At 39.4% G+C, this 19287-nt stretch overlaps 1 protein-coding gene across 5 annotated transcripts in view; it reads right to left on the bottom strand.

Moving 5' to 3' along the window:
* Nucleotides 1-14574, bottom strand: part of RALGAPA1 (Ral GTPase activating protein catalytic subunit alpha 1) — a 130218-nt gene extending 115644 nt beyond the window's left edge. For 4 of the 5 annotated variants that reach the window (XM_066322102.1, XM_066322103.1, XM_066322104.1 and 1 more), the window contains exons 1-6: nucleotides 14201-14511; nucleotides 4051-4161; nucleotides 3499-3548; nucleotides 2145-2202; nucleotides 1440-1483; nucleotides 372-549 (exon numbers count right to left, since the gene is read on the bottom strand). In XM_066322102.1, the coding sequence (XP_066178199.1) occupies nucleotides 372-549; nucleotides 1440-1483; nucleotides 2145-2202; nucleotides 3499-3548; nucleotides 4051-4161; nucleotides 14201-14306 (547 nt within the window). In that variant the 5' untranslated portion in view covers nucleotides 14307-14511. Of the gene's footprint in view, nucleotides 1-371; nucleotides 550-1439; nucleotides 1484-2144; nucleotides 2203-3498; nucleotides 3549-4050; nucleotides 4162-14200 lie in introns of all 5 variants that reach the window. The other variant, XM_066322101.1, reaches the window with a different exon arrangement.
* Nucleotides 14575-19287: the final 4713 nt, after the last annotated feature.

Below are 19287 nucleotides of genomic sequence, written 5' to 3'. Positions count from 1 at the left end.
CATGAACAAAACCAGTGCAAATGCTCGACATAAGCAGAATTCACCTGTGCAAGTTTTCAGTAGATGCAGGATCCTCTTGCAATTCTTAGGAATTACATACAATTGGTCAGTTTATTTTCACCACTACGTTTTAAACTACAATAACCTACTTGGGGGGAAAAACCCCAACAACCACAAAAAACAACTCATTCTGAAAAACCACCAAAAAGACAGAAATTGCTACAGAAAGAAGAACTGACAAACTGCTGTGAAATTCATCACAACTCCATTATCTCCCTTGGTACATGTGTATGTTAGTTACTTCACCTTGCCTTGTCTGTGACAAGATTAGAATTATGTTGAGAATGTATTGATTTTACCATATTACTTACTTTCTTGGACATTAAGGGGAGGGTTAATGAGATTGTCTAATGTTCGGGGGCCATATTCAGACTGTGGTGATGAAAATCCAGGAATCAAGCAAGAAAACATCCATAATTGCTCTTTACTACAGTTATTTTGAAGTGCTTGGAGCCACAAAAGAAAGAGACGCACACCCTCTCGACGTATCTTAAAGGGAAAAAACATGGAGTAAGTTATCTTGTGCCAGAACAAACAAAAGCATTTCCATTTGTCCTGGAGGGAGGAGGAGAAAGGAAGTGATTAAAAAAATGAGGACAGACAGTATGACCCCTAGCAATCAGCAGAGCCAAACTAACACATCTGCTGCGCCTGATGAACTGCACGGGCTAACCTGGCACCCTCACTGCTCTTTGCTTCCAAGAATTTCTCACAGGGGTTTCTCTGAAAGAAATGGAAGAAAACCAACATGTCTAATCACTTGCTTGACTACAGCACTGCTGGATGCCAGATTTATTTTTCAGAAAATACAAAGACTGACGAAAAATTTCTAAATACGTTCATTAATTACAACAACAGAGTGAGGGAGCTTTCTGTAGCAGAAGGACCAATTCTACCTTCTTCCATTTGTCCCTCAAAAAAGGTAATAGAGTCCTAAAGCACTCCCTTCCTGGCTCTCATACTGGAGAATTTCAGCACCAGAGAAGCCTGCAGGTGGTTTACAGAGGAATGGTGTAGCTGTTTTGTCCCAACCATTTAAATTACTCTGCCCACCAGCAGGTCTCCTTGGCATAAATAATCTTCCACTTCCAAGGTAGCCTGAGCTCCAAAATCAGCCTCCTTGCCCCAACAGTGACCAGCTAATGCTTCCTACTTTGTAAATGCAAAATTCTTTAAACCACTGGCTGCACTATATAAACACATTACTGCTGTGAGTAGTTTTACTGAGATAAAGCTGATGATTTGGAGCCACTCTTTCATGACACACAAGTCATGACCTGGTTCTTATTCCTGGGTTTTTACCGCAAAAATTTGCCCTTATGTTCTTATTTGTACTTTTAAGTATTGTAGACAAAAATGCATGCAACTTTTTGCAATACCTTTAATGAATTTCCAGTGTGAAGAAGCTTCTTTAAAATCAACCCTAAAAAAAAGGAAAAAAGATATTTGCTTTTGTTCTTTCTATGTTAAGTAAAATGTCAGAGTTCTCGGTCAGACTTGATAACCACTTTTAAACAAGTCCTTGGCAATCTCCAATTAATCTTGGTGACCTTGATACCTTCAAGCAACTGACTCAATGCTAGAAGGAAAAATAATCAAATATCACCTTCCATAGCCTCTTCATATAATATCTTTCCCCAAGGACTTTTTAGATGTGTACATTAAAAGTAAATTATTTTCAAGTCATCACAATGCATAAAGTCAGCATTCCCTATTTACAAGTACCTCATTTCATTTTGAAATGTATTACTAAGAGAAAGAAAATAAGGAAAAGAACCAATAATTAAAACTTCAACCTTTTCACCCTTGTCCTTGTTCTTTCCCAGCCACTCTTCTATCTCTATATTCCCAGATTTAAATCTATATGGAAGAGTATTCACTACATTGGTGGAGTTTTTGTCTGTTTCTTTCATTTTCTTTTTTATTTTCCTTCACCTAGCTTGCAAAATTCTCCAGACCATAACTTCTGTTCAGCCACTTAAAGTTTAAGGAAATGAGTGCCATAGTAGCCACTAACTGGTAGCTACTATTAAAAAGTAAATGAAAGAGAGAGGGAAAGGGAGAGGGAAAGAAAATCAACTTACCAATACTATGAAATTGCCACCTCTGATGAATCCTTTCAGGAAGGAGTTGTAAAATTTTCTATAAAGAAACAGAAGCCAAGGATGTATGCTGCAGATATCGCTCTTGAAAGAGCAAACAACCCTTTCACAAAGGCCACAGATCAGAAGCATCAACTTAAAAAACTCCCACAAAGCTTTCCTTGGAAGCGTTATTGTCCTTTCAAGATCACTCCATTCCTAAAGCTAAGAAGCAAGCCCAAAGGTTCTGACAGACTGTCCTTAAATCCTGCCCTGGAGACTTCAGATGTTACTGCAGGTCATCTGGCTCCACTATCTCTCTGACACACATTGCTGCTTACAGCACAGGGAATTTGCTTCAGCCTTCAAACATTTGCTTCAGCCTTCTCAATAGAGGGGAAATGGGCTGCAGCAAAATAGTGAAGACCTCTACAAATAGAATGATCATCACCAGAAACAAGAAACAGAGCACAGTCAGTAATTAAAAATCTACCACGTAAGACTTGCAACATTTACACTATCTAATAGAGGCATTTGCAACTTTGTAAATAACCTGATTTTTCCTGGCTGTGACCCTTCAGCACACGGTGCAACTGCTCCCAAAGCACAGATCACCTAATAATCTTTTAGGCAGGAGCTAGTGAACAAATGAACAAACTCTCTTTCACATTCACCAACATACCTCATTAATAAATAAATAATAACTGAATTTGTATTCAGCCATGTGATAAGCATCGATCAGTTTTTAGTCTAGCACATTTTTAAGAAACACAATCCTTGTTCTATAATTAGAAGCAAATCAAAATGGAAAGACGAAAACTTGACATTCTAAGCTATTTCTAAACTGTAGTGTCTGCTGAGAAATGTTCTGATTTTATTAAATTATTTCATTAGTGTCTAATTCATCTTAACTAAGTCAAGATATGCTTTTGGAAAGAATATTGTGAAATGCCATTTTCAAATAAGGAATATTTTTAAAATAAGGAATATTTTTTCAAAAAGGATCTATTAAAAAATCCTTCAGTAGCAATCTATTATGAGAAAAATCAGAGAGAACATGCAATCAAAAGGTCAAAAATACCATCACTAAACAGAGATCACCTTTCTACGAATTTCAGTGTATAACACATTATGGGGAAATACCACCACCAAAGAGTAATCAACTATCTAGAGACACAGAAACATCTTTTTCCAGTTTAGGCATGTTGCAAACTGCAAGTCAAATTTTTATTTTTCACACAAAGCACATAAATTCAGCTCTATGCAAAAGTAGAAAGGAATGCAGTTAAATGCAAAGTGCATTTACAGACGACTAAAATAACAGGACGTAAAAAAAATAAAATTCAAAATATCTTACCTCAAAAATAAAAAGAATAGAATCTAATTCTTCTCTCTGAGACTTGTGACCTAGTTGCAAAAATAAATAATTAAAACAGTTAAATAGTTAAATATAAATAGAAGATGCACTTTCATTACCAAAGCAAAGATCTTTGCATGTGTAAAATGAAAACCTGCATTTATACAGCCCTAACTTTGCACTGATTCTGCAAATAAAAATTATACTCCACAAATACAGTCTGTAACAGCTACTGTGAAAGATTAAGTTACACAGTATCTTGTTAAAGAATAATTCTGCAGAACACAAAGTATAACACCTTAAGAATGCTCACTTTGGAAAAGGGCAAACACAATCATTGTAGAATAAACACTTTTTGCTCACCTCCACTGCATGCATCTCTCATTGCTCTGCTTTTATTTACAAAACCAGTTCTTAGACATGTTTCTGCACAGCTAATGTTGTCATTTGGGACCACAGATTTGTGACAGAGCTTTATTTATAGCACCCTGCTGTATTTCATAACAAAGACACAAGCATCAAGACAAAAAGAGTCCTATCTGAAATACTTACCTTTTTGTTTAAGGCTCACTTCAATAGTCACAAAGTTTTCAAAGAACACATAATATATATGTGAAAAATGGAGGTCGAAAAACTGCTTGAGATCAATTGATTCTCCATTATCTGAAAAACAGAACAGAACATTGTTTATATTTCTTTCAAATATTCAGAGTTGACCACTACATATCATTATCCACCAGTAAGAACTGAAGATATTCAGACGGAAAATTCTTGATTTTTAAATAACTAACTAAATAATCAGAGAAACTATTGAAGTTTTCATTCATTACACTGAGGGTAATGAAATTCAGCATGACATGCCATAAGTGCTGAGTGAATTTTAAAACAGGAAGCAGCATCTTCTTGCAAACCCATTGTTTGTAAGTAATGCCAATAAATGTCAGTCATGAACCCTAATGCCATCAGGACTAGCACTGTACAGATGAATCTGGTTTCAACTGTTAATTTAATAGAAATAAAGCTAGTGACACTGCCTAAACTCTGCTACAGAAAGATCACCTCAATCTCCAACTGTAATTACTGAGCACAACTAAGGTTACTGAAGGAAGTGGAAGAAGGATGTTAAGTGACAAACACATCTGCTCTGTAGAAAAAAGCTGGGAGGACACAAACAGCAGCACTGGATTCCCACTGTTGTCTCCCTATTCCCTCCAAGCTGCAAGACACACTTTATGTTCTAGTCTGGCTCAGTCCCTCACACCCCTTTGATTGTGTGGTCTAGGGAAATCGGAAGATGGGAACTCAAGGATACTCTGAGGTGGAAACACCACCCTGAATATAGGAGAACGTGCTTTCCTGTGTACCCCAGGAAGGTTCTCAGACTCTCCTCCCATAACTCACTAGATGGTTTTCTGCAAATTCCCAATAAAGAAAAACACAGTAATTTATCTAGATTAATTTTAAAGCGATCGTTTGAGACAATCAAGCCTTAGTACACACTGTCTAGACACTCCCTGTCCTGTTATTCAACTACTTAAGACTTGAGAAACTAGGTGGACAAAACAATGCCATGGAAGCACAGAGGAACAGGAAGACAGCACTTTAAATGGCAAACCCCTCCTCTTTCAGAATACTGATGTGAAACAAACAAAAGCAAAACATGAAAGGTGAGGCAAATAAAACCTTTATACCCTTTCACCAGCTGTATACACTGAAACACCCTCTTTCCCTGTAGATATATCTTCTAAAAACCTCCTTCTAATTCTGTATTGGACCACAAAGCTTTTAGCCCTTTTTAGAATGACCACAATCTTTATGATCTCACAGTACTGCATATAAAAATGATAAGAGTATAATGTCAGGAACAATGAACTGAAAGGATGACCAAAAGCATGGCGTATTTTCAGTTATGCTTTCTTATATGGCTCTAGAGGACTATTAACTCAATTTTAACACGAATTTTGCTATAAAAATTTCCAACACAGATTTAATTTTTTGCTGCATCACAGCAATCTGCCAACATCTCACATGAGTATAGTAGAGCCAGGGTGCTCTTAGAGCAGATAGTGCTACATCAGCAGCCAAGATCAACTCTTAAGCAAGGCAGCTCAGCTGGGAGAAACAGTGGTCCAGAGCAGCAAAAGCATGTGCCTGACCATCCACAGGCTTACCAAACCTCCGGGTTAGCAGGAACTGCCACACCACCTACAGATCAGCAGCTGAACTGCTACAGTTTAGACGCACAAACATTAAAGGACAACAAAAAGCAATTCCACTTCAAACAAGCTGAGTGACAATTTTCATGATTGATGAATGATAAGGAAAACACACACAAAATGGAGCTATATGACTAGAGCATAAGCACAATCATTACAACCACTTCCACTCATGGGCAGAGCCCTAAGTGAGTCCTAGACTAGGGACAAGAAAATACTGGAAGAAAAATCAAGAGTGTGAGATGGAAAGATTAAAGAAAAAAAAAACAAAAGCAAGGATTGAGACTTTCAGGACAAAAAAGGGTGACTGAAGATATCTTGTAGTCCATATGTTTATAGGACTGTACTGGAATTGCATTTAGAAAGCAGTGGAATGGTTTACCCAATGCAAAGGTGCAGAAAATAGTTCCAAATAATGAAGGGATAGGAAGCAGTTAAACAGGGTCTCTTCCAGTCAAAACACAGGAATGCTGCATTCTCGCAGGCATGTTAAATGTTCTGTTTCCTGAAATAGGCCCTCATTCTTTCCTCAGACACGGGTCAGCTCTGAAGCTGACCAACAGTAAAAAACCCAAATGCTTAAACCAAATGTATCCTTTTAAGCGCTCAACCTTAATACAACAGCCAGTAATTTTTGGAGACGCTATTCCTAAATTCTTCAGGCAACAAACTGAAGGCTTGTCTACATAACCAGCTGCACAGTGACTGTCACTTTACCACATAATTGCATATGTACAACTGGTACTGCGGTCAGACATTCTGCCCTTGGGTGGAGGCTGAGGTGTAATTTCAGAAATTTGGCCCTTTTTAAATTTTTTGTTTGTTTGTTCCGTATTTATTTAAGAACAATGTGTCAATCACCTCAAAAAATGCTTAAAGGAGACATGGTAGACCTGTATTATTACCACTAACACCCAACTAACATTAAAAGCCTATCTTCAAAACACAGTTATGGCTTGCAAGAGGAGAGTAAAAAATTCCTCGACTTTGCAATTTCTGTAGCAAATGCATTTCACTCTGATTCCTTTCAAAGATCATACTTGATAGCAAAATCAAAAGCAAGTTTAAACAGAAGCAGGATTTCCTCTACAACTTCCAGTGCATTCCTATTTTTTAATTTTAAACAAAAAAACTTTTTATTCTTCTACACTGATCATGTAACTAACAAAAACGAATGTACTCATGTTCTTGCTTTTATGTCCACACTGGGAGGAGGAAAGGACTCAGAAATAGATCTGGCACCACATGAAATAGTTGGAAAAGTTCCTCAGAATGTGAAAGGGAAAACTGGGATACTACTGTATTCCAGAGAGAAATAAAAACTAGAATTTCTACTGTATAAAGCATAGTTTCAGTACACTAAAATGCAGATTTTCAGCATTTTATGAAAGCTGTTTGTCTAGAAAATGCAGTTTTCTTCATACTTTATAACAGCAAGAAACACTGATCTTTGCTGTTTTTTTCCTTAATAATTTTGTGCAATTTAAAAACTGGTACAAATCTGATCTCCATGCTAGCTCTGTGTTTAAGGGTGGTTTTTCTTGGGGGAAAAAAGAAAAAAAAAAAAAAAAAAGAAAAAAAAAAGAGCCAAAATCCATTTTGGTGGGGTTTGTTTTAAGTTCAGTACTTTAATTGTTTACCTTTAAAGTTCCAGCCTGTGCAGAAAAGTACTATCTTACTTGCTTTACAATATTTTAATTTCACACAGTATGGCGCTTAAATGTAATTTTCTCCTTATAACAAAACAAACCCTGCCAAAACAGATTTTAGACATATATTTTAACTCTTTAAAAGAAAACTTTGATCAGTTCACACTGCATTGCAGAAATTTCAGAAAACAGTCTGTATCATTACAGATTAAGTTGTGGTTAATTTTATGTTCTATTTTAAGAGTTTTAGAACGTAATTCTATGCTTATACGTAAAATTGTCAGAGCACTTGGCATAATGAAAACATTATCCTGTCTTATTCCAAGACTTACTGGCTTTTAAGTCACTTTCCCTCGCCTTACCAAAACCCAAACTGACAACTGCAGCAAACAATGACCTGGAAGATGGCCAGAATTCTGGATCTATTTCTGTAAAGCAGAGGCCTGCTATGGACTGACACGGCCACTATCAATCCCTGTAACAAACTGGTGCCACTAGAAAGCAAAGGTTTCCAGGTCCTCAACAGATAATCAAACTTATTAATTCTTAATTCTCCATGCTGAAAAATTTAAAGGTTTCTTTACAGCAAAACAGTAAGAGAGATTTGGTTACATAGGGACTGTCTCGAATAGAAAAGCATGTAACTGAGAAAGGTTAAGTGGAAAACCTCAGGAAGTAACTGGTGGCTCTGGCATAGTTAACACACTGGCAAAGTGAAGGAGCCCTGATAACAGACCACAAATGCAAACCTGTTAAACAAAGGCTTCACATTAGCTCTTACTGTTTCAGAACTAACCAGCAGCTATTTAGCAAAACCTTTTTTTTGAAAGGTTATTTTGTCAAAGAAAATATTCCTGAAAAACTCTCCTGAAAAAGGTATTCCTGAAGAACTCCCCTGGCTCTCAGAAAATGGTCATGGTTACTTTACAAGACATATTCAAGCTAAGAGTTATGAACTCGAACACCAGAATAGCTGAAACTATTAATAAATAACATGTAACACTGTGAATGTATTTCACTGGGAAAGGGTCAGCATTAGAGATAGGAGACAGACTTTCACATTAAAATAACTCATATCACCTTCTCCTCATCAGTCATGTATTTCCATAACTGCTTTCTTTCAGTCATCTTATTTAACAAAAAGAATTTATGTTTTGTGGCAAACAGCACAGTGGAAAACACCTAATACTTTTGTATTTATTAGGTCTTCCATTACGTACTGAAGAAGGAACATAACTTAAATCTTCTAATGGACTTCTATTTTGCATCAGACAAGTCTGAACTCCTGATCACAATCTTTTAGATACAAATGAAAAATAAAAAAATCACAAATGAATAAGTAGGCTAACAGAACCAATGAACATCATCTGCATACAGACTGCCACAACCCCAGCGCCCTGTGCTCACAGGAGTGAGCAGAAGCAGCTGCCAGCTTTCCAAGGTAATTCTCTGATGGTGCTGGCAGATGCTGAGAGTTACACTAGTACACTCTTAATAAATACTTTCACAACAATTCACACGTGTTCCAGAACTTAAACTTTTATTTAAGCAACTTCAAACACTTCCATAGTAACGTACTTATTTTCACTGGGAACTGTCAAATCCAAACCCACACAGACCCTTTTGTCTGCCCTGGGGCTCTGATCTGCCTCCAGCCCTCGGCCTTGCAATTCAGCAGCCCCAGCCACTGCTGAACTCTGCAAGTCGAGTGTAATATCAGCCAAAATACCAGAGCAGAGCAAATCTCTGCTCCTGAGCAAAACAAAACTTGTCCAGGGTTAAGTCAAGAGAGAGCACGAAGCCAGATTTCTTACACTTCATGCAATCCACATCCAGATCCCCGAGTTATATGAGCAGTGACATGTCCTCTGCAGTTAGACAAACCGGGAAAGAAAAAATAAAATCTACAACTCTTGCCAAAAATAATAAATCTTTACACATCCACCAAAACTCCAGGCAGCTACTTTTGTTGTAGCTTCCCATTTGCTGTCACTTTAACAATGATAAAACATTTTTCATTTATGACCGATGTTGATGATGTGCAACATCAATGAATGCCATCCAGCTGAAGCATTAGGGCTAACTGCCAGTGAAATAGATTCCTTAAATTAAAATCCCTTTAAACGATGCAATCTCTGTTTAAGTATATTGTTTAATATTAAACAATATGTCAGAATGGATGTCCAATGCAGTCCATTTCATTCTGTCCCATGTAATTTGACTTTTCCCTTCCAAAGACTCTACAAGAGATGTCCAGCACTAACCAACCACCAAGAACAACACAACAAAATTATAACAAACACCCTATACTTTAGATACTCTGTTTTCTTGCTTTTTACAAGTATTCTCTCCATAGTTCCAGAGATAAAAGCAGTATAGTTTTAGATATCAGAAGCAAATACAATAATTAATGAGAAACAACATATTTCCTTTTTTCTTTACATTGGATTAACAGATTATAGGCATGTAACTTTTGCTCTTAAAAAAAAAAAAATGAAAAGGAGAGGGGAAAAACACAATCCAACAAGAAAACAAGTATCTTAAGAATTCAGCCCTATAAGAGAATTTTAAACCAAGTAGATTCATTTGATTTACTTGCACCCAGTAGGATTTCACAGAAATCATCAAATATTTAGAGATTTTAGCTTTTTTAAAAAATACAACCATTTCCAAATTCTGACTGAAACTTCAAACTCAACAGGTAGCACCAACATATTTAATATCAAAATGAAAAATCAATATTGTTCAAGTATGACCTTATGAAGGGCAACCAACCTAGTTGTCTTAATTATTTATAGAATGCTGAAAGCACAATTTCAGCAAAAGGACATAAAACCCAAGACCTGATGCTTGAAAGATTACTACCACAAACTTTTATAAATTACCATTTTAAAATCATAGAATCTTAGTTTGATGCTGAAGTCTGATGAAACAGTGTGCATATATATAAGAATAATTCCATATTATTTCCACTTCAATGATCCTAAAAATTGCAATTAGCTGCTAATTGATTGGGCACTGCTAAATATAGAGATGGAGATGAGAGAGGGAGAGAGGGAGAGATTTTCTGGAAAATCATTGTACAGCCAATACCTGACTCTGCAAAGTACACAATGTGCCTCTCTTCCATTTCTTAGCAAGAATAATATTTCTTACAATTCAGAGGTCTCCTAAAGGATATAACTTACAGTAAAAAAACTTTATACTATGTACATGCATAAATGTGTCATATATTGTATTTACTTTAAAAAATAATTTAATCAATTCTGAATTAGTCACCTGAATTTCACAGAATTTTCTCTGGTTCCTGAACTACAAAAAAAAAAAAAAAGACTGAAAAGAGCCAAACTTTTGATCAGATCAGAGAAGATCAGAAGCAGATCAGAGAACCAAAGACAGGACACTGGACTGAAGTGGTAAAGAGAAGTTATCTACTAAAAAGTTTCAGAAAAAAAAAAAAATAAAACAGAAAAACCCAAAACCCAAATCACAAAAATGCATTTTTCCCTCAGCATACCTATAACTGATCACTAGCCTAGCATTCAAGAGCTTCAAAAAGACAAAAATCATTTATTGTAACTTCAGATTTGGTAAGTCTTGATAGATGTTATTTCCTAGTCTTTTTCATATATGTTTGCATATTTTTCACCTTCTGTCTCTGCACAAAGGAATTTTAAAGCTTTCACTGTGTTTTCACATTAAAATTTTACCCTCACCTGAGTCATTCTGATACCTACATTGACTATAGCAACACGACTCCCAAAGCTGCAATGGAATTTGGTATAATGGTACATCTCTGCTTTACAAAAGACACAAATTTTTCCATATATCCTTATGCTGACTAATTTGCATTTTTTACTAAATTTAACCTGAGATGTCACCAATGACAGGATACTTTCCTAAAAGAATACACATCACTGTATGTTCTTAGCTGTCGTGTAAAAGACATTTTAGAAATTCCATCTAATGTACACTACTCTTAATTTGTTAAAAACAAAAGTCATAGGCCTTTGTGCTATCTATCCACTTAGCTTCATATCAGGTGCTTTGATATTGTTCAATCTCTTCTGATCCTTACTAAAAGTAGCATTATAATAATTCAAATATTTTTAGACTATATGGTGCCTGACTTACACCATTTCCTTGGAGGATGCAACTCTCAGTCATTTACCATAATTAAATTTTTTAGATTCCTCTTTGGATAATAGACAGCCAACAGTCTGTAATTCACAAGCACTCACCTCCATTCATGACTATTCCATTATTTTGGCTTACTGGAGGACTGCTGCTTTGGATGCCTTGGTAAAATTGCAGGAAAATCAACTAATACTGTTTCTTCCTCTCAAGTCTTAACCATGAAACCAAACCAAGGCTGTACCTGTTTATTGTTGCTGAACCAAAGACTAAAATGCACGGGAAAAAAAAAAAGAAATAAATAAAAAAAAAGAACTCTAGTCCAATATGTGTCGCAGGTGTACTGAAAGTATTTTAGATTAAAGAATAAGAGAAAATTCCCTCCTTCTCCTGGACGTAAAACTGCAGAAATTTCTCTTCTGGATAGTTTTTTAGTCTCCAGTGTGCAGAGGCTAAGAGCAATAAGCAAAATAAATAATTTTTCCTTCAGGAAGAGGCTGAACAGAGCTGACCTGAGATTTCCTGCCCTATCCCCTCAGGTAGTCTGTTGGCTCCCCTGAACACATGGGAAATATGGCAATTATTATTCTGGGGGAATTGTGACTGAGGACAAAATGATGTGGGATGCTGTGGGATGGTGCCTGTATGAGAAGCCATCCCAGCAAGCAGTCTAGTTCTATTTATCTGGAGCTTTTATTTTTTTTTAATCTGGTTCTGAAGATTAGTCAAAGAAACAACTGCAGAAGAAAGGGCATGGAGTTGATGTTTTGGAAGCCACTTGAGGCAGCAGAGAAAGGATTAAGGCCAAGGAGATGATCACACCAGAAGACAGGCTTCAAATAATCTAGTGTATACTTCTCGTGCTCTTCAGTGGGAATACGTATGGAAACATCTTACTTTACTGCCCTAAAAAAAAAGACCTTGTTTTTGAAGCTCATGCACTTAAGCAAAAGTGCATTAAAACAAAATCTTGTGGATGTATCAAAAAAAAAAAAAAAAAAAAAAAAAAAAAAAAAAAAAAAAAGACAAGCTGAAGAGTACTGTTACGCCTTTCCCTAATTACACAGTCCCTCAGACACTGTGTTCTCCCAAACTCGGAGAAAGGATGTGTGGGAGCTGTGCTTCAGCAGCTGGGATACACACAAAGGAGGGGAGGGCATCATATAAAAACATCCCCAGCAAATTTAGTCTGTCATACAGCCAGTAAACAGAAACCTTAGATTAGATAAGAATGTCTGCTTGACATAGCTTAAGGCTTGCAACTTACAGAAGTCATCCGATTACTACGAAAGCTGAAGAAAAAAATGTTGTAAATAAATTGCGAGAACGTAAGTTTAGAACAGATCACATCAAAAATCATTCAGAGTGTTTTGCGGACTAAAGCAAAACTAGAAATATTCAATATATTTTAGCCAGAAACTCTGAATTCAGAGAGGTACTTAGTTTCTTTAGAATGTTTCTTCCTTAAAGTTTCAACTGAGGAAGTAGCTAAAAACCAAGAGAGCCAAGCCACAGCTGGCTCAGTACAGCCAGTTAGGAACAGTGGTACATTCTGAGCGAGGCAAGGGGATCCATCTGACTACTGAAGTCTCTTATATAGCTACACAACTATTCTCCATTTCAAGTCTAGATAATTACTATGTTGCAGAAAATAACTCATGAAGCGGCAGATGGTGCAACATGGGAACACCTGTTCCTTTAAACACCAATACAAAAAAAAAAAAAAAAAGGAGCAATAGCCGTTTTCCTTTGAAAGGAAAGAATCCAGCTTTGGAGGACAAGATACATAAATACCACCAGACTGTGGGCAGAACCCAAAATAATCCATTCAGCATTCTGTGCTAAGCACGGAATGCAGCTGCCCTTGACCCAGCCCTGCTCACTCGTTGATAAACTGTCAGAAGCAACACACACATTTACAGGACTAAAGCGCTCAAAAGACACTCCAGAGCAAGCTCCTTTTTTTCAAGGACAGCGTGATGACAATGACTTAGATTTTTACAAACACATGCAACTAACAGATAACTTGGAATGGTTAACTCTAGGTTTGTTTTCGTTTCCCCCCGGTTTTTTTTTTTTCATTAGGCAATTATGCCGTATAATCACAATTTCTAATTCACTGGTCAGGTTAAATGGCAGTTCACAGGAACTGCGGCAGCCCTTAAGGGCTTGTGTGTCCTCCTTTACCAACTGGCAAACCAAAAGTGTTTTAAATCTGGCTCGATAGAAGCTCACTCATATCTACGTTGGTGAGCACTTACTAGCGTAGCTCTTGCTTTTAAAACGTACACAAATATAAATTGTTACTGCAAGAAGGTAAAGGAAATGGATTCAGGAGTTACAGGCACCATTTGCGCTCACCAGCCACTTTTATTCATGCGCAGCAACTTAGCAGTTAGTGCATTCTAGAGGATAATTCACACGGGAAGAACACCACTTTTTCGACCGAAGCAATTCCACCTTCAGACGGAGAGCTCCGTGCCTGAGCACAAAGGCGGCGAGCGAAGCATCCCGCAGCCCCCCGGCAGCCCGCGGCAGCCTCGCCCCGCCGTGCCGGCCGGGGTCTGTCCCGCTGGCCGGGGCCGAGCCCGGGTCCGCCTCCCGCCGGCGCCCGGCCGGGCCCCGCACATTGCCGGGCTTCCCCACGCCGGGACCCGCGGCCGCCGCCGACCCGCTCCCTTCCCCCCTCCCCGGCCGCCTCACCGATAAGGACGCGGAGGTGCTTGAGCCGGGTGAGCGGATCCTTGCGGGTGTCCAGCACCTTCTGCGTGGATTTCCGCACGTCCCCGTGCGGCTTCTTGGAAAACATCCCGCCGGGCCCGGCCTCGGCCCGGCCCCGGCGCCGAGCTCCAGAGGCGGACAGCGGCCTCCGGATCTGCCCGCTCTGGGGCCCCTACATAGCCAGCGGCGGCAGCGCCGCCTCTCCTCCTCCTCCTGGCTCCGACCGCGATGCGGCGAGGGCGGAGGGGCGCGGCGCGGAGCCAACTCCCCGCGGGCCGGGGGCCGGGCCGGGCCTGGACCTCCCCCTTCCTCCTCCCTCGCTTTCCTCCCGCTGCTTCACGACAGCCGTCAGGTGCGACCCCCAGGCGTCCCCATGGCAACCGCGTCGTGACGTCACGGCGGCGCTGCCCCGCGCACCTCGGAGGCGCCGGGCGCGCTCCCGCGCAGCGCCGGCCCGCGGATGGAGGGGGCCGCGGATGGAGGGGGGCCGCGGATGGAGGGCGGCCGCGGATGGAGGGCGGCCGCGGATGGAGGAGGGCCGCGGATGGAGGGCGGCCGCGGATGGAGGGCGGCCGCCGGTGTCCGACACTTGGGGGCTCGCTGCGGGACCCTCGGCGCGCCTCGGCAGCAGGAACTGCTGTAGGAAACTGTTCTCCTGCTGGTTGGAAGTAAAATGTAAAGTTATCCCATTACACAGCTACTCAGGCTGTGTAGAGACTCTGCAGTGTATTGCAGGGGCAATCCTGTGAGCGGCAAGGAAATAAAATCCAGGTGGGGATTCACCACGGCAGCGGCTCCCAACCTTTACTCAAGCCTCAGTTGTGCAACCAGCAACGATGTGCCCCATAGTTCCTCTTTCCACACTGGTCCTCGGAGTGCCGCAACTCCTCAGGCCGAGCTCCTGCCCGAAGTCGCTTCTCCTGGTTTCGCTGCCCACGCCCTCGGCTGCAGTGCTGGCATCGAAACTGAACCGTCAGGCACGTCTGGGTCCAGCACCGAGCTCTGAGAGTCTTCATTTCTCCTCTGATCTCTTAGCATGGTCACGTCCCTTCTGCTCCTACAGCAAAGCCAAATAACTCAAGAGAACACGTTTGTCTCAGTCCCATCCACAACCTCACCGTGAGGCCAACAACAGGCAGGGAAATGGATGGGGTGCCATATCAATCTTGCTGAGGACTGGATTACTGACACTGAAAAAGTACCAAGTTTTCCTAAAAGTTTGTTTGCATTCATGAGATAGAGAGTTCTTGGACTTTCCAAAAGGTAGTATAATTTAAAACTCTTTCCAGTATCTCTTTGCTTGGACATTTTTAAGCAGTCACTGGTGCTCTGTTTTGGATCGAGGATATATATCCACTTCTGTGAGCTAAAAGTCTGATTGGGACAGCTGGGGTTTTTAATATTGGCAATATTTAATTATTGAGACTTGTTTTAAAATGACAAGAATTTTGTCAACATTTACAGACTGTCATATAAATAACATAACCCAACTGTTTAAAATAATGACTGATAACAGTTAATGTGAGAAGCACAAGGGCAGTGGGAACATAGTCAGCAGACCATCAGTGAGGGACTCAGTGTTGCCTTCCTGCCTAAGTGGTCTGCCCCAAAGCATTTAATATTCTACCATCTCTGCAAATGAGATCTGAAGATTAGCAATGTTAGGTAATAGCTAGTATTAAATTATTTAGTTTACTACAACACAGTACACTTTAGCTCTTTAAGATCTGACAATGATACATTGATTTATGTGCTTTGGTTTCCAAATTGCATTAATTCTAAACACAGTTCTGCATATTGAAAAACTTCGAAATATCTTTCTTTGGAGAATTTGCTTGCTTTTCTGTTAATTTTTAGATCTTTAATTCAAGACAGATTAAAAATAATAGAGCAAGACATCACTAAAATATTAAATGACTGGAGGGGGTGGTGCTAACCAAAATAATAATGACTTGTACAGATAACCTCGTTGTGCAGGCACACCAGGCAGGAAGGGCATGTTCTGTGCACAAGAAAAGCCATGATCTTGCAAAGGCTTGACTTTGAAGCATGTGACTTCGGTTCCTTTGAATATGCATGAAGGACAAGGTTAGAAAAGAGCAGGGTTAGTTAGGCAGAGGGTAGGTTCTGCTGCATTCCAGGCTGCTATTACTGTGCCCAATTCTTTGCATTTCCACTTTAAAGAAAGAACTCTTAAAATATTTCTGTCCAGATGCACGGGGACTGTCATAACTAAGTTTAACTGAACTTTTAGAGGAGTACTGTAGACAGTTAAATGTTGCAGAGCTTTATTCCCTCCTTCTATTAACTGCCATCAAGCCTGACAGAGTTCAGAAAGGATTTGGATCATGTTCTCAGGTACATGGTGTGCCTCTTGGGGGTGGTCCTGAGCTGGGCCAGGAGTTTGACTCTACTCCAGGAGTCCCTTCCAAACCAGCAGATCCTGTGATTCTGTGATCTCTACAGGGCCCCATAGGGCACTCAGAGTAGTAAGGGGCAATTGGATCACATTCATACCATCAAAAACTTATCCTAGTTTATCTAGGATTTATGATTTCTTAAGATTTCAGCTGTTGCCAAATACTTCAGAAAACATACAGGTATTTTTTAATATATCCTAGAGAGCACAAACCTTTCAGTTGTGGCCTAATTCAACAGTTCAGCATTCCAATGGATAGATTATGTTTTGAATTCTTGGGTGCACCTACAGATATCTAAGTTTCTGGAATTCTTGCCTTACTAATATTTACACCAAATAAGGGTACATGATTAAAGTAAGTTTAAAATTACTCAGTATTTCCATCTTTCAGGTAGCTAGTGTAGGTCTTAAACCTGACCCCTTTGGGGTGCATGCACTGAAGAGCTATTTCTTCAAAGAGAAGAAGAAATTTAAAAGAATTTTTAAAAAGTGTCACTGCTTCTGATCTTTTCTTTATTTAGCTTCACAGTGTCCTTCCTATGAGGGATGTCTTGCTTTTGAGAAAGGCTTTTAAATTTTGCTGTGGCTGTTGGTGTGCTGTGAACCTCTGAGTATGTGGCTTTGCCTGTGCAGCAGTATTCCTGTTCATCCTGAGTAACAAATTTTTACTTAATTGGCAACTATTTACTTTATGAAAAAGCCCCCCAAAACTAGATATTTGAGTAGTCAAAACCACAGTTCTGTACAATTTAGTACTCTACTGTAACATATTGATACTAGAGATGTCTGCTACTTTCACCTAAGCAGTCAAATATCAGGATCCTCAAATATATTCAAGTACGATAATAATGGAACAGCTAGCTGTCCCTTCAACAAAATCCTCTTCCTATGTAGATGATGATTCCCGTGATTTCCCATTGTATTTGCACAGCTCTGTGTCTCATAGATGAAATCTGGAATTCAATACTTCTGTATTTAAGAGAGGAAGCTTTTCATGAGCCTATACTGTGCTTTGTTCATTAGCAGTGTATCTGCATTATTCCTCTGTGTGATACAAAGCCAGAACACTGCAGTCCTTCCAATCACCAAAGACCAGAAGTTTGAATAATTTTTTCCAAGAACTACAGAGCTCATGAAGCCAGATTTCCTCCAAATTTGTATTCTAGCCACGGAAAGCCATGAGCCACCTCCCTTCACAACCAATCACCCTTCCTTTGTTCAGTCCTCCCCTACCTGTTTGGGGTGGGCAAGAGGCTGGACTGCAGTTACATTTTTATTCCATGTGTACAAGTTGGCAAGCTGCTGTCCCTTGGACAAAAGCTAAGTGAACACATATCCCTTCTGGTACGTTACTGGGTTGTATCTGTTACAAATGCTGTTCCCCAAAACATGCAGAACTTGGTATTTTTAATACTCATGCTCTCATGTAATATAAGATCAAAATCAGACAATGGCTTCAAAAGTAGCAGGGAGAGTGCAATTGAAAAAAAAAAAAAAAAAACACCAAAAAAAAAAAAAAAAAAAAAAAAAAAAAAAACAAACCACGAACCAACCAACCCTAAATGAACCAAACACCTAAACCAACCAATCATGCCAGGACTGTGTCAGACCTGCTCAGAGAATAGAAGGGGTAAAGGGCCTGTCATGATTTCATACATGTGGGTTATTTAGAACTGGTGTAATCATTACTGGCCAGCAGTGCCAGAGAATTTAGACTTTTGCTATGCAAAGTCACCTCCAACTCACCATGTTTGAGTTCTAATGTAAGCACTAGCACCCACATCTGATAGGAAAGAGCTTTTGAAATGTGAATACTCTGATAACAGTGGAAGTTGCAACAACTTTTCTTTTAACCAAAAGCACTCAAACACTCAACCACTGAGATGTTTTATTTTTCTTTCCCAACTTATGAAATAGTTTTGCAATATTGACAAATGCACAAAAGAAGCCCTGTATGTCTGCCAGCCTCTAGGGGAGAGAGAATTTTGTACAGATTATTTCCTTTCTATCAAAGGAATATTTTGCCCTGATCTCTCCTGTTAAGCCAGCTGCAGAAGTAAATAGATATTTTAGAAATGGGTCATATCTCTTTGTGTTTATTTTGATTAGTACAACTTTACACCTTTTGCAGCATGTATCAGAGTATTTTGCCTAGAAAAATCACAATCTGAGGAATGAACATCATCCAGTAGCCCTCACATATAGCTCATAATGGGCACTGCATGACTGCTACTTTAAATGCTGCTAATCCTGACCTACATGCAAAAGTCTTTGCAGAGTTCTTGTGACCTACCTCCTAATATTGCACTTTCAAATTGAGGGTGAAGAATTAGATTTAATAAAGTATTCAGTGTATCATTTTTTGGTGATAGAAAGTGAAATAGTTTGCTTTGCTAGAGTCCAGACACAGAAAGGGCTACCACTTCTTTCTGGCTGATGTGGCTAACAGATTGCTGTTCTGTCCCCCCTGGAGGACCTCCCCACCAACAACCAGACCTGGGATGATCAGTCCAAGACAAGCTACATCTTGAAATGGGAGAGACTCCTAATGAGAAAGTATTTCCATTACGAAATAGTGCACTATGTTGTACACATGATAAAAGCTCTTTCACCCCTGCTTCTCCTTCAAGGTTTCATCCTATCTGTATCC

Source organism: Sylvia atricapilla, chromosome 6 (assembly GCF_009819655.1).
Source record: "Sylvia atricapilla isolate bSylAtr1 chromosome 6, bSylAtr1.pri, whole genome shotgun sequence".
In the NCBI taxonomy this organism is placed as follows: domain Eukaryota; kingdom Metazoa; phylum Chordata; class Aves; order Passeriformes; family Sylviidae; genus Sylvia; species Sylvia atricapilla.
Note: the sequence above shows the minus strand (reverse complement) of the source record. Positions and strands in the feature narration are given on the sequence as shown.